The sequence below is a fragment of the Nicotiana tabacum genome, chromosome 20 (genome assembly GCF_000715075.1).
Source record: "Nicotiana tabacum cultivar K326 chromosome 20, ASM71507v2, whole genome shotgun sequence".
Lineage (NCBI taxonomy): Eukaryota > Viridiplantae > Streptophyta > Magnoliopsida > Solanales > Solanaceae > Nicotiana > Nicotiana tabacum.
The window spans coordinates 126,978,374-126,994,924 of NC_134099.1; the positions used below are offsets into that span (position 1 = coordinate 126,978,374).

The 16,551-nt window shown below is 36.0% G+C and overlaps 1 protein-coding gene across 1 annotated transcript; it reads left to right on the plus strand.

Annotated features, from left to right (window-relative positions):
- Positions 1 to 6,141: 6,141 nt before the first annotated feature.
- LOC142174533 (uncharacterized) lies at positions 6,142 to 6,894 on the plus strand. The gene is made up of 2 exons (XM_075240344.1): positions 6,142 to 6,396; positions 6,481 to 6,894. Exons 1-2 carry the CDS (start codon positions 6,142 to 6,144, stop codon positions 6,892 to 6,894), a joined length of 669 nt encoding a protein of 222 aa, XP_075096445.1.
- Positions 6,895 to 16,551: the final 9,657 nt, after the last annotated feature.

A 16,551-nucleotide genomic window follows, 5' to 3' on the forward strand; every position in this document is an offset into this window, starting at 1 on the left:
CGGGTTGATTTCAGATGATTAACGGATCAAGTTTTGAAGTTGTAAGCTTGCTGAAGGTTTTCCACTACTGGTGTAATCACACTTGCGGAGTGGGAACTGCAGGTGCATGCCCTCAGAAGCAGGAGGTAAGCCGCAGAAGCGGCCAAAGGAGTGAGGCAGCAGAAGGTCGCAGCTGCAATGGTTTTCCCGCACTCGAGTGACCACAGATGCGGCAGAAGGGCCGCAGAAGCGGATTTGGCCTTGAAGCTTGACTCCGCAGAAGCAGAGATTTGTCTTGCAGAAACGAGTACGCTGGAGCGGAAAATTAGACGCAGGTGCAGATTTAGACACAGAAGCGGGCTCTGGGGCGCACCTGCGAGACCACAGAAGCGGCTAAGTTGCCGCAGGTGCGGAAAACCTGGGCAGAAACTATAAATATGAGACTTCGAGATTTTTCACCATTTTCATCATTTTGAGCTCGGACTTTGGAGGTTTTTGAGAGGGTTTTTGAAGAGATTACTGAGGTAAGCTCCTTGTGTTCATTTTTCTTCAATAATGATGTTTCCCCACTAATTACCTAGTTGGTGTATTTTGAGGTGAAATTTGGGGTTTAAGGCTAGGGATTTGGAGAGTGAATTTTGGGGATTTGAATGACCATTTGATGTCAGAATTTGGTAAATTTCGTATGGTTAGACTCAAAAGTGAATGGGATTTCGGATTTTTTGACTTTTGTCGGATTTCGAGACATGGGCCCTGGAGCCGGGTTTGAGCCGATTTCAGATTTTGAGCTATAATTTCGTAATTTTCTTGTGGAATTGATTTCTTTAGCCCGTAGCAATTGTATTGTACTGTTTGTGGTTAGATTTAGGACATTTGGAGGTCGACTCGCGAGGCAAAGGCATTTTGGAGTAGAGTTTTGCTCGGATTGAGGTAAGTAACAGTTCTAAATCTGGTCTTGAGGGTATGAAACCCTGAATTTCTTTTTATGTAATTATTGTGGAGGTGACAAAGATGCTAGGTGACAGGCATGTGGGCGTGCATCGTGGGAATTGTGACTTGGTCCGTCCCGCGAAACCGTAAATTTGAATAACTTGATGGTAGCTATATGCCCTCTATGTATTATAGAAATTTGACTATAAATCATATTAGAAACCATATTTAGGCTATGTGTTGGTACTGTTTGGACCATAGAGGCCGTGTTTCATGACGAATTGCCTGCTAAATGCTATTTGTACTCAGTCTCAGTTTTTACTCGCATATTATATCACAGTCTCTGTTATTCTGATTGATACATCATGTTATTGCTATTTGGGCTGATTTTTCTGATTTTTTAGAGCCCGAAAGACTGGAGAGATTGACGACTGAGTGAGACCGAGGGCCTGATTGTGAGGATATTTTTGGGATCGAGCTGCATGCCGCAACATGTTTTCATCGATTTATGTCATGATTGGCTTGATATAGTACTTAGGCTGTAGGAGCCCCTCCGGAGTCTGTACACATCCCCAGTGAGCGCAGGTACCTACTGAATGCGAGTGCTGAGTGCTGAGTGCTAAGTGTTGAGTGTCGAGTCTCAAGTGCCGAGTACCGAGTGATCATGAGGAATGAGTGACTGTGAGGAATGAGAGGACTGAGTGAAATGGAGGACTGAGTGAATGTTGCCTTGCGAGGCTGTTTATGATTCATAATTATGGGACACAGTTGCCTTATATCACAATTTTGAAAACATGTGAAAGATATTTTTACCCGGTCTTACTTGAACTTGGCATAAACATACTGATTTGACTTAATTTACCGGATTTCAAAAGCATGTCTATTTTTCTTTTTGAGGCTACTGAAAATGAGTTACAACTACGTAGCTCGTCACTATCTTTCAGTTCCTTATTTATTATTGTTACTTACTGAGTTGGTTGTACTCACGCTACACCCTGCACTTCGTGTGCAGATCCAGGAGATTTTGAACGCGGAGGCTGTTGATAGTTCTCATGGCTGACCATTGGAGATAGCGAGGTAGTTGTCTGGTGTTCGCAGACCTTGTTTTCTTCTTCCTTATCTTTTCTTTCGTTGTATTTGGATTCAGACTGTGATAGTCATTTTACTTCCAGACTGGTTATGTTTAGATGCTCATGACTTAGTGACACCCCGATGCTAGAGTTATTTTTTGCACTTGTATTTTAGGTTTAACCCATATTTACGAAAACTCTGTTTATTTGAAAACTCTTGATTTATTTTTCTGCGTAATATTGGAAATATTTTAAAAATGTCGGCTTGCCCAGTACCATCGACAAGGGTCATCACGACAAGTTAGGATTTGGGCCGTGCCACAAAATTATTTCACTATAAAAAATAATATTTCAACTGCTATAAATAATGTAAATCAATCCAAACTTAGATAGCCCTACGAATATTGGTAGCATCTCAACGTATCAATTTAACCATCTTTTAGCACACTTTACTTTTTTTTCCTTGCAGGACTTTACTTGATTGTGTGAACATCTTAACTTGATAAAAATACAAAAAAAAAACCTCAAGCTGAGCATGTGCCTCAATTGCTTTGATATATCACCTTATTCGCCTATTATTGTTTGACATGTATAATTTGTTGGACTAATCTTTTTCTAAATATTTTATCAAAATTTCTAGGAAAAAATTCTCTCTTCTTCTTCGGCGGCCACCAGCACCTTCCATCATAAGCACCTCCTTCCTTTACTTTAACACCCCCAAATCAATTAAAAAAATCAGTAAAGCCTTGCATGAGCATTCCCATCAATTCCCACCATTCTTCTTCAGTTTTACCATCACCGATATCACTATTCTGGTTAGTATCTCACCAGAGTATTTGCAAAGTGTTTCCAACCCTCTCGTTCCTTCTCATTTATCAAAAAGTCAATATTTTTTGTTATATTTCCTTCAGAGACAAATTTTGAACCCCTTGAAATTGGATTCACCATTGTCTGAAGTTTTGCCATTGTCGGCGAGCTAGCAAGCTCACCACAGTGATTTGTGGGCTTGGATAGATAGTAAACCTTCTCTACACATCAAAAGCGAAAAAAGAAAAAATCCGCAGGATGAATAATCCGGCCAACCCCTATACTTCTTTCCTCAATTCCACAGTCGCTGGCGTCCTTATTTTGCTCATCTGTCCCGGCGATCTATTTGGATCTTATAACAAAAGTGTACTTTAGATACTAATGGCTAAAAGTGATGTTTGGAGTGGTAATGGTGATGGTTTTGAATGTGGTGTTTGAGAAAGAGGAAGGTGGGGAGAGGAAATTTAGAGAAGACGAAGGAATGAGGGGGAGATGGCGGCAGGAGGGGGGTGGGGGTCCCAAAGTAGCTGGAACTTTTTTCCTTTTAAAAAAAATATTTTGCCCTTCCGTCATTTATTTATTATTGGAAATGGTAATTTTAGTAATTTTTTCCTCATATTCATTGCATACACGCGATTCACAAGTGTGATTAATACGTTGTTGCCACATAAGTTTGATCCATGGTCAAATAAATTTATTATTTCGTAAATGAATGAGTTAGGTGTTTAAGTTGGGAAATGTTTAAATTCATTTACCAGGTTGAAAAACGGTGCCGAGGCCATTTTGCCGACTTTTTATGGTCTTATGTTCTTATCTTGTCTTCTTTTTCATTTTCTTACTAACGAATCCTAGCTGGTCCAAAGTCCAAATTAGCAAAAACCAAGAAACCCAGGACAAGCGAACTTGATGTATGAACAAATAACTTGTAAATATCCAATACACTATAAGTTAATTTTTTTTCAGACCATAATAAAAAAAAACAATAATTTAGAAAAGAAAGATCATCATATACTATATTATAAGTGATCAAAAGCTAAAAGATCATTTTACCCTTACCTTGAATAATATTTCTATATATATATATATATCTTTGTACAAAAAAAAAAACTTACATTTCAATTACAAAAAATAAATAATTATCCCAATTAAAATTAATAGGGTAAATGAAAAGACAACTACTGCTTGGACTTTCACCTATTACTGCAGTTACTTGAATTATTTTCATCATCTAACCGTTGGAATGTCTTTCATTTCAATTTCCAACAGTTATGCAAATTGTGAGTAAGCGTTCTCTTATCTGATTCTATCTCCAACGCACAAAAACTTATCTACACCTATCAAACAAGGTAAACTTTTTCTTCACATATTATTTTTCATCTTAGTTTCGTTAATTTCTATAACTCTTTCTTTTACTCTTCCTAACCATTTTTTTAATACACAGCAGTAACGGATAGTAAGTTTTTTTTTTTAAATGATTTAATTGTCAAATGTAGAGAATATCCTGGCATATCATAAAAATAAATAAAAAGGGGACTACAATTTTGGGATATGCGGTTCATATTTTTTTTTAAAATATATTTGGATTTGTTATTGTATAAGTTGAATATCTTTGTGTATGAAAACTTTTGCTACGATACAGTTCTTTATTTAGTCATACGAATCATAACTTTCTTGCTGAGATATTTTCTTTTTATCTAATCATGTTTTTTGTGGTAAGTTCTGCTAGAAATTTTATTTGCTACTATTTTTTAGTGTGTGTAACTCATTCCTCCCAAAAGAAACAGAAACAATGTTATGATGAAGTCCTCTTTGGTAGTATACAATTTACTGGTGACAGTAGAAGAGATTTTACCCAATGTTGAGAATCACATACGGTATGCCTTTATTATAATATATACATTTTAAAATATTTTCTCCTAAAGGTTTTTGATATTGCAATAGGTTTTCCTTTCTCTTATAAGAGTTCTTTTCTAAATTATATGTAATAATTAGTATGGAATACATATGCAACTCATGTGTTCGAAAACTAGTAAGTATAAAAAGATGAGATCTAATTAAGAAATAAGTGGGCCAATACTTCTCCAGCGTATCAACGGACAAGGTATATGAGGCCCAAATTGATTACTATGATAAAAGATATTTTAAAAAGTCAAGATAATTCTAAATATACATCATAAATTATAATGAAATATTGGAAGGTGATATTATACATTAAATCATCTGTTATTTTTATTTTCACAACTTTTGTATTTAGTTATTATCAACAAAATTTTATATATCAAGTGGATGTACGTACACTATACAAAGTATTCAACTACATAACTACTCCGCAATTTCTTGAAGTTCTTAAATCTTCACGATTTCACCGTATTAGAGCCAATATACGATGCAAATTTAACTTAGGAGACTTTAATACGGGTACCGGGCAGGCTCATATAGACAAAAAAATATAATTTAGCATGTTAAACGCTGTTGACGTGATCATAACCAACTTCTTTGCTTCAATATTTTTAAAAGAAAGTATAATATAGCATGATTCTCGAGAGAACCTATTTGTCTAGTGGTCTAATCTTATGACTTTCAGCCTAGCTCAAACAAGAAAGTTTAACTAACCCAACAATATATAACAAATCTTTGACAACAGGACCAGTAATATTCACTGGCTTATTCAAATAATGAGAAAAAAAGAGGCTTTCCATTAAGGCGAGAGATTAGTTTCCCAATCTTTTTCTATATGATTATCAACAACCCAACCCATTGTATTGTAATTATTTAACTAGTAGCTACATTTGTTAGGATTGGCTATCGCTATTATTGCAATTAGTTAGTTAGGATGTTAGTTGATATCACCTTGTTAGTTAGTGGTAGTTTAGACGGTTAGTGGTAGATGACAGCTGTACAGGTACAATGTCTTGTATATAGGCACACTACTTTTGCTTTCCAATTAATGAAAAATGATTCTCTCAATCTGAAATTCTCTCGAAGCTTCCTCATCGTCTTTGAGCTCTATGGCCTTCAGCCATGTCAGTTGAGCTTTAGCTCAAATCTCTCTCCGTTAATTCTCAGTTTTGACATGGTATCAGAGCGTAGGCTTCATCTATTGAGGTAATTCACGGTTCCTTACTTCATTCTCTCTTCAATTTCGAATTGAAGATCTAGTTTTTCTTCGAGATCGTTAATCAATTTTGAAGTTCTGTTAGAAACTGTAATTCATTGTGACTTCGTCTGATAACGACGACTTATAGCAATTTCAACCCGTGGTTCTCTCGAAGTGTGGTTTTCTGTGTTGCCTATGTTGAATTGTTTTTTTGTCTTCGATTCACGATTCAATCAATTGTGATTTACTATTTGAGCGATGGCTGGAGATAAGGAATGTGTTGCAGACAAGGACACCTTAGATACCTCGAGTCCCCTGTACATGCACCCATTGGAGAGTGCAGGATCAATGTTGGTGCCTTTAGCTTTAGATGGCACAAGATACAGATCTTGGAGGAGAGGTGTACTTAGAGCCCTCTCAGTGAAGAATAAGGTTGGCTTCATAACATGGAAATGTCAGAAACCAGTAATTGGACATGCGACCTTTGATCATTGGGAGCGATGTGATGATATGGTGACTTCATGAATTCTAAATTCCCTTTTAAAAGATCTAGCGGATAGTTTATAATATGTGAATGATGCAAAGGAGTTATGGCAGGAGTTAGAAGAAAGGTATGATCAAACCAATAGCGCAAAACTCTATCAACTTCAAAAGGAAATTAGTGACCTAAGCCAAGGAACTCTTGACATAACAGGCTATTATACAAAAATGAAGAAGCTATGGGAAGAGCTAAACACACTGAATGCACACGCACAATGCAGCTGCCAATGCACCTGCGGAGGTAAAGCTAATATGCATAAGACTGAGCAAGATAGAAGATTGATACAGTTTTTGATGGGTTTGAATAAGGTGTATACTGCTGTGAGAGGTAGCATACTGATGATGAACCCTCTTCCGAGCATTGCACAAGCCTTTTCTTTTCTCATACAAGAAGAGAAGCAAAGAGAAGTTAAACCACACAGTCAACAACTCATGATTGAATCCACATCACTGAATGTTATGGTCCAGTGAACAATAATTTTAGAACAAACTATAACCAATACATGAATACTTATGTGAGCAATAGTTATGGAAGAGGCTATATGGGAAATAGACCTAGACCATTTTGTGACTTCTGCAAGAGGCCAGGGCACACTAAGGATAAGTGTTATAAACTTCATAAATACCCTCAGAATTTGAAGTATAACAATGGTAACAAGGGAAATAAACTAGCAGCAAATGTGTTTAATACAACAAATGATGGGATGAATATGACAGATGAAGGAGGAAACCTTCAGGAGCAAGGTCGAACCATGCAACAATTGAGCAAGGAACAATATGGGCAACTACTGAGTATATTGGAGAGTTTTAAAAATGGAAACAATGCAGACAACTCAGGAAACATCAACATGACTGGTGGAGCTGTTAACTTTGTGGGTATGACTGCTTGTACCACCTCTGTTGAGCCCAGTAAACAGTCTTATGAAAGTTTCAAAGAAAATGTTGATTCCTGGATTCTTGACTCAGGAGCCACTAACCATATGACCTATAACAAAACCTCACTAAGTAATATTAAGACTCTAGATTACCCCTTTTTGGTCTCTTTACCAAATGAATATAAAATAAAGGTGACAATAATTGGAGATATCATTCTTAGTCGTCAATTCACTGTAAAAAGAGTCCTATATGTGCCCAGTTTCAGATTCAATCTAATTTCTGTATACTCATTGACAGTCCAATTTGATTGCATCATCATATTCACTAAATTCTCATGTATTCTTTTACAGAGCCTTTCACTAAAAATGCCTCTAGATATTGGTAAATCTAAGGGCAATCTCTACTTTCTCTGCTCGAGTTCAAGAAAGAACAATTCTTCAGCTGTCACTAAAGTTTCCACCACATCACCCACACATAGTTCTACACCTAGTGCACCCATCTTAGGTACTCACAGTATCAATAATGTACACTGTCAACATCACTCTTGTGATTCTGTACCTAGTGCATTCATTTCTTCCCATGTTTGTGATGATAAAGGTGTACAAGTTGTTTTGGATTCCCATAAAAGTTCTTCTAATAAGATAAAATCAGTGTGCAGTGCATGTACCTCTAATAAAAATCTTGTGGATCTCTTGTGGCATAATAGGCTGGGTCATGTACCTTTTATCAAGATGAAGGACATCAATTCTATACTAATAACCTTTGCAAACAAACAACCTTTTCTATGTTCCATATGTCCTATGGCCAGACAAAATAGATCTCCTTTCCCAGAAAGAACTACATCCACAAGCAAGATATTTGAACTCTTACATGTGGATATGTGGGGTCCTTACCATGCAACAACTCATGATAATCAAAAACACTTCATTACCCTAGTTGATGATTGATGACGTCCAGATCCAATACTAAAAAGTAAATGGACACGATCGCATGCAATATAATTTACCTAACTATGAGTCAGACTCGAATCCCACAAAGAACAATATATAGGCGATTAGGAATGTAAGAGAATTATCACTTGTTATGCAATGCCAAACACTTAAAATGAGTTTGAGAAAAAATTTGGGTCTAAATGCGAAGATAAAAACTAACCTAAAAAGTAAGTAAAATGATCAATGGCTACAAGTATGGATACATGGGGAATTACACTCAAGTAATGATCCAATGTATTTTACAATTTTACAAATATAAGCGAGTTTATGTTAATTAGTCTCGGGTAATAATTCTATATTAGTTTCTTCCGAAGACAAACAAGACTTCCAAATTGAATTATCCCTAAAACAATTAAGAGATTAAGCACACTCGAATATGGTTACAAGTAGTTCAATCTTATCCTTAGGTAGAATCTATCAAATAAGGGCTAAAGCCTCAAGTTCTTGTTAATTAAACTTTCCTAACCCTAAATTATCTTTCCCAAAATTAATTCAAAGTTATCGGGTGAGTCCTAGGGTTAGCTAATCCCTTTGGAAACATTAAAGAACAAGAATAATTAAAGAAACAATAACTCACTTCATGATAAATAAAAATCGTTCAATACATAAGCACAACAAGATATTTAATCCACACTTTAAACATGAATATTTCCGTAAACAAGATTTAAGTGTTGAAATAAAACACTTAAATATACAATACAAAGCAAGAAAATGAAGAAATGAATATAAATGGGTAAGAAATTCTTAAACAAAAGCTTCAAATCTTCAAGACCCAAGTGTGTGTGCAAGAACCCTAGCTCCAAAACTTGTTTATCTCTAGTCTAAGGACTGAAAATAAGCCATAGAACTTTTACAAATGAGCTGGTTTGTGTATTAAATGGTTTGGGGCCAAAATCGTGAAATTCCAAATCTGCCCAGTTTTTTCGCCCAGTTAGTTCTTCGCGTTCGCGATCAACACTTCGCGTTTCAACTTCACATTCCTGATTGTCCCTTCGCGTTCGCGAAGGTTTGAGTTCTGCTGCTTCGCGTTCGAGCTACATCTTTGTTTTCGTGAAGGGTAAATCATTGGATAGACTTTCATTGTCCATTTTAGCTCCTTCTTTACTCGTTTTCTCTTGGTTTCTTCATCATCACTTCTAAATCACATACAATCTGTAAAATAAAAGTAAATAACATTAAACACACGATTTTATCAACCAAATCTAAGTTTAAAGACGAGATAAGTTGGTAATATACCCACTTAACAAGTCCCCGAGCTTAAACTATTGCTTGTCCTCAAGCAATTCAACAACTAAGGATATCCGTCAATAAAATCATCAATTAAGCTCAATGACATACTAAACATCATTTCAAGTCAAAAAGGTTCAAATTAAACACAATCCAGTGACTTCGGTTGGTACCAACAATTAATCCAAAGCATATGAATCGCCAACAACTTCTCACAAATTTCATTTCCATTCAAGTGCTCAAACACCACATTAATCAAAGTAGCAACCAAGTCATGACACTAAAGCTTCAAAATTTTCCTCATTATTACAAATATTTTTTTTGTTCATTCCTCCCAATTGGAGATTGGATTAAGTTCACCAACTCAATATTTCATGTTCCCTCACACTTAAGAGAGAATCCCAACTTATAAATTTCAATTTAAACACAAATGGGATATCAAATGGAAAGAATTAACTCTAACTCTCACAAAGATATTCAAATGCACAAAAGTAGTGCCATAGGCTTGCCCTTCAGGTATTTCTCCACTAATGTAGACACACTTGGTTCAAAATTAAGTAGGACTAAAAGGATTGTAATGTAGGTTTTTGGTTAAGGTAGGGCACAATTTGGATAAGAGTGACTCAAAACCTCCTTAAACACTACAATTTGCAATAATTAAAGCACACTTCCTTCAAAAATATTTTTCAACCTTTCTTCACTTTTTATTCAACACCTATTCTTCCCTTTATTCACAACTCCTTATTTTTCCTTCCCTTTTTTTCCTCTTCTTACTCATCATTTATTTTATATTACCTTTCACCTTTTAAGAAACTTCTACATCACAACTTTTCCAACTTTTACCCCCAAACTTAGGCTTTTAACCTATGTTTACACTTTCAAAGTACTTAGGTAGGTAGGGTGCCAAAAGCTAGATCAATAAAGAACAAAGAGTTAAAGCTTGTAATATGGTTGCCAAAGAAAATGTTTAAAGGCTCAAAAGTGATTGACTAGGGAAAATATGCAAGGATAAGAAATTTAAGCACAATATCGGTCCAAGGAAGGCCTAACATCATTTTTTAAACCAAGTTAGTCTAGGATTTCGCCTTAAAGCACATTTCGGGCAAGTTCTAGACTACAACTAATGCAAAAGAACCCATAACAAATCTCACCGCATATGGCACATGCAAACTCGAGTGACATATAAATCCAAAATTCAATTAAAACCAATGAACCCGAAGAAAATCACATATAGCCTAAAAGGTTATTTAATGAATCAAAGAGCCAAAAATAGAATCCAAACGTCACAACAAGAATTATCACTTCAATCATTTTTTATTTTAAAGATCAAAAATTTCATATGACGAAGTTTAATTATGTTGGTACCAAACAAGCCACACGTTGGTTTATGGACACAAGATCACACCCAAAAACCAATTTATTCACAACTAGCTACTAAAATAACTAAAAAAATATTTACCTAAAAAAAAGAAAAATTAAACAAGACTAATCCCTTCAGAAAGTTGTCACACGCCATCCATCATAGGGAAAAGTTACCCGGTTCGACACAAATTATTTCCTTGGAAAATAACCGTGGCATAAAGAAAAACCAAGGATTTTAATTAATACTACTACAAGTAAATAAAATAGCAAAATAATAAAATAGTAAATATTAAAAAAAAAACTAATGCTAACATGCTAGAATTAAACTTCGAATTATTACTAATAAACTAACACGTCAACCAATCTACACAACTTCACAAATAATATTCATGCTCCACATACATCTATCATATATAAATGCAATCATGCTCCAATTAAATCATCACATGTAAATGAGTCACCCCCAACCTAAAGTGTTGCACTGTCCTTAATACAACTAATCAAAATAGGATAAAATGAAGGAGGTGCTCCCTGAAACTCCATTAGTCGGAGCTGGAGGTGGTAGGAAATTTGAGCTCCATATCCTCATCATCATCGTCCTCTGATTCATGTAAGCCATAGAATGAACTCACCTTGTGCATCATCTTGGACATAAATTTTCTTTTCTTTTTCTCATGCTCCCTGAACTTTCTCTACCTCTTCTCAATCTTACCTTGCTGACTGCTCATATTTTCCAACCTAGTGTTCATGGACTCCATCTTGCCCGTTATTGATTTTTGCTCTTTGACCACGTTATCCAAGGATAGTGGGGCAGCAGTTCCAATAGATGTTCTAGCCTCAGGTGGGCTAGTAGGAAGGCCAGCTATAAGCTGCCTAATGTGCGCATCCACTCCATGTATTTGATTGGATAAGTGTGCATAGTGTGAGGGCCGGACTGGAGTGGTCCCATGGGGTCAAATGACTCCAGTGTAGGTACAAAGGATTCGGCAGGATTGGTGGTGGCCTAAGAGAACTGCCTAAATGAAGAGGATGCCATATCAATCCTCCTCTTTTTCTACTTGTCACTGGGTTCCCTTTTCAGCAAAGGATGGATCATCAACTTTCCCGGACCTTTCTCAACATCATTTGGGCGTTTTAACACCCCAACATCATACCATACTCGAGTGATCAAGGATGGAAAGAATAGGCTCTTGGACCTCCCATGGGCGGCTTTCTTCGATTTCTCGAACAATGTGCTCCTCCACGTTCACAGGTAGTCCATCCATAATAGAAGCAATTATCAGTGCCCTCTCTGGTGTCACATCAATATCATTTGTAGAAGGAAAGTCTCTTGCACAGATAATAGAGAGCCATGTCTTTGCCTTAGCCGTGAAATCATGAGAATCAACTCCCTTGTGCAATGTTATCCACTTCGGGGTCACCCCATCGTGTAACTTGTCCACTAGCCACTGGTTTCCTTCTGCTTTAGTTTTGTCTCTGTAAACCTCAATCGGCATTGGGAAGTCCATAAATTCCGTTGATTATCTCAGGGCTGAAATGGACTTGCACACCCTGCACAATAGTAACTAAGGTACCTTGGAAGTCGGTCCTCAAGGCGTTTGCATAAAATTCCAAAACTACTGTGTGGTTAGCATCATTTGGTTGCTCGGAAAAATAAATCCACCTGCTTTCTACCAATCTTGTGTAGAAGCCCGACATTTTAGCTTCAACCTTTTTCATGTTTATGCCTCTTTCCTAGACGATGGTCTTTGACAAGAGTTCATCATATTTCTGCTCACATGATGTAGATAGAAATCGGTCATGATCAAAGGGTTCCTCTTGTTCAGCTTCAAGGACATGTTCTTGTTCAATTTCATTGTGTTCCGGATCCATTTTATGCCCAAAATACCTACAAAATAGACCAACAATGTTAAAAGCTCATACCGACACTTACAACAATGTATTAGGAAGTATATAAGCCAAAGAAATGGGCGAAAAAAGTCTCGGGCAGAGTTGTGCAAAGCTACTATTTTTCACCATTTTTGGGACTGCCAGTGGTTGCTCTTCGCATTCGTGAGTAGACCATCGCGTTCGCGAAGAGCAAAATTTTTTTGCCCAGGATTTGGCCTTTGCTTTTTCGAGCAGACCATCGCGTTCGCGAAGGTCATCTTCTTCGCTCAAGCCTATTTTTCATTCAGGAATTTTTTCAAACAGTTGGGGTGCCCTCTTTTCTTTGTTCATTTTATAGATCATTGAAGCACAAATCTTGTCCAAATTTTCTTCAATAAAAAGACACTCAACCAACCTCACCTAGCAAGCAACAACAAATTTCAAACACAAGTTTGACAATTAATACTCAAAATTTGAATCCTAAGAACCAAACAATCATGGTTGTTCTTCTATTGTTTTACACCAAGAAAGAGAAGAAAGAGTTAAGAGACAAGAGGGAAAATCACATACCTTGCAAATGGAGATGGAAAATCGCAATAGACTTGAAGATTATGGATGATTTAGTTTTGGGGGGCTTAAGGAATAGAAGAAACTGTTCTTTGAACAAAGAGGGGTTGAGTGTCAATTTCCAGTCTTTTAGAATATTAAAATTTACCTGACCTTACGCGTTCGTGAGGGACTTGTTGCCTACACGAAGAGTAAACACTACCAAACGATCGCGAACGCGAGGAGAGCATCACGGACGCGAAGGTTTAAATTTTCATAAACCTTCATGAACATAAAGGTCCATCGCGAACGCGAAGAAGTGCGTCTGCAGTTTCCAATAACTACTGATTTTTGGCTGTCTGGTCACCCCGACCTGCTCAAATTAACTCCAAAAATTGTAAAATTTGGCAGATTAGTCAAAAGTAATATACTAAGCTATTCTTAAAAAGAAAATTTCAAAAACGACTAATTTTTTTTTAAAAATGATGGGCTCCCACCAAGTGCCGCATTTAACATCGTGGCACGATGCAGATCAACTTTACCGCATTTCTCGCCACTTGGATGATATGAATTGGGCAACTAACTTGGAATCAAGCTTGTGATCACGAGCGGTGGGGGTGGTAAGTTGATGATTAAGCCAAACTTTAATTTCTTCATTTTCCATTTCTTGGCTTTCATATGAGGAATACCATTTTGCCTTCTTGTTCTCTCAAATTGTAAGATGTATGGCCTTTTTATTTCCTCTTCGCAATCTCTCATTTACTTGTGTAGTTCAATTCCCATATCACCACACAATTCCAATGTTGAAAAATACTTGATATGTGACATCAACCCTCTAAATTGCAATTCTTCCCAGATTTTGACATCCTCTTTTCCCCCGGGCTAGAGTCAATCTCAGCCATCTTTTCAATTACATTGGTTGACTCTAATTCCATATTTTTTTGGCATCACTAACAAGCATGGAGTCGGTTGGCGGATGTTGAATTCTTGATTTCTCAAAGTAAAGCTCACTTTCTTCCTCGGAGTTGGACTCTTCTTGACCTCTTTCCACACTTTCAAGTTGGTGGGCATAGTGAGCCTCAACCAATATTTTTATTTGATCTTCCAAAGTGTGGATATTCTCATCATTCTGAGTCAAGACTTGCTTCAAGTTCTCGAGTGCAAAATTGCGCTTCTCCTCATTTTCAAGAATGGTCTCCAACATGAGCATCATCTTCTCATTTTGAGCATTTGAGAGTTCTTCTTGATTTTGACCAAGTGCCAAAGAAGGATTTTCGGCTTCAATATCTAAGGAAGGTTCTTGGCTATCATTCACTTCCAAGGCTTTTTGGACCTCTAAATCTTCAAGTATTTCTTTTATTTGTGAGTTCATCCTTTCAAGCGCCAAGTCATTTTGAAGACTATTGTCTAAAAGTTCCTCCAAGACACTTTGCTGTTTGTTTCCTCCCTCAAGTAGGCATTCTAACATGAGCTTGAACTCTCCATTTTGACCATGCTCAATTTCTTCCACTTCCATATCCTTATCATTTTCATCACAAAAACTATAATCATCATAGTGGGGTATTGGGGAAGGGAAGGACAAATAAGTACAATACTGCCAATGGCCATTTTGACAACCACACTTATTACAAATACTCCACTCATGGGTTTGAGATTGTGCGCACAATCCGCCCTAGGAAGAATTTAAATAATTTTGCCCACAAGTGTGGTCCTCTATAATAAGGACAAAGGTCATCAAAGTATGAACAACTACCATTCAACCAATTTTCATCACATGATGCCATTTTTATATATATAAAAACTAAGAAAATAAATGAGAAACAAACAATAAAGATAGACCAAGGTAAAAAAGATAATTACATAAATATTCACAAGTTTGGCACTTACGCTTACTTCTCAAACAACCTAAATATTCCAAATTGTTCCCCAGCAACGGTGCCAATTTTGATGACGTCCAAATCCACTACTAAAAAGTAAATGGACATGGTCGCATGCAATATAATTTACCCAACTATGAGTCGGGGTCGAATCCCACAGAGAATAATAAGTAGACGATTAGGAGTGTAAGAGAATTACCACTTGTTATGCAATGCCAAACACTTAGAATGGGTTTGAGAAAATGATTGTCTAAATGCGAAGATCAAAACTAACCTATAAAGCAAGTAAAATGATCAATGGCTACAAGTATGGATACACGGGGAAATACACTCAATAACGATCCAATGTATTTCACGATTTTACAAATATGAGCGAGTTTATGTTAATTATCCTCGGGTAATAATTCTATATTAGCTGATTTCGAAGACTAACAAGGCTTCCTAATTTAATTATCTCTAAAACAATTAAGAGATTAAGCACACCCGAATATGGCTACAAGTAGTTCAATCCTATCCCTAGGTAGAATCTATAAAATTAGGGTTAAACCCTCAAGTTCTTGTTAATTGATCTTTCCCAACCCCAAATTATCTTTCCCAAAATTAAATCAAAGTTAATGGGCGAGTCCTAGAGTTAACTAATCCCTTTGGAAACATTAAAGAACAAGAATAATTAAAGAAACAATAACTCACTTCATAATAAATAAAAATCGTTCAATACATAAGCACAACAAGGTATTTAATCCACACTTTAAACATGAATATTTCCATAAACAAGATTTAAGTGTTGAAATAATTACTACACACTTAAATATACAATACAAAGAAAGAAAATTAAGAAATAAACATAAATGGGTAAGAAATTCTCAACCAAAAGCTTCAAATCTTCAAGACCCAAGTGTGTGTGCAAGAACTCTAGCTCCAAAACATGTTTCTCTCTAGTCTGAGGACTGAAAATAAGCCAAAGATTTTTTACAAATGAGCTGGTTTGTATATTGTTGATACCAAAATTTTTTCATATATATTTTTAATATATATATACCTTCAAAATAGTGCATGAGCATCAACCAATATTTTTTCATAATTTTCTATAATTTTTAAAGGCTTTTAATCAATTTATTCCGGCATTTTTATTATCTAAATAATTATTAATTGCATCACAAATAATTTTATAATAATTTATTACTTAATTTTTATCATTTATATTCATATTAAACTTTAAAATTTTTATGTATAATTATATTTGCATCTTTAGGCTATAATTGCAAATGATTTTGCAATAATAGCACATATATGCATAACTACATTATCCATACAGAAAATAACTTTTTATATTTTTGTAATATTAAGTAATTATTTTAAATCACTTTTATGCACAAATG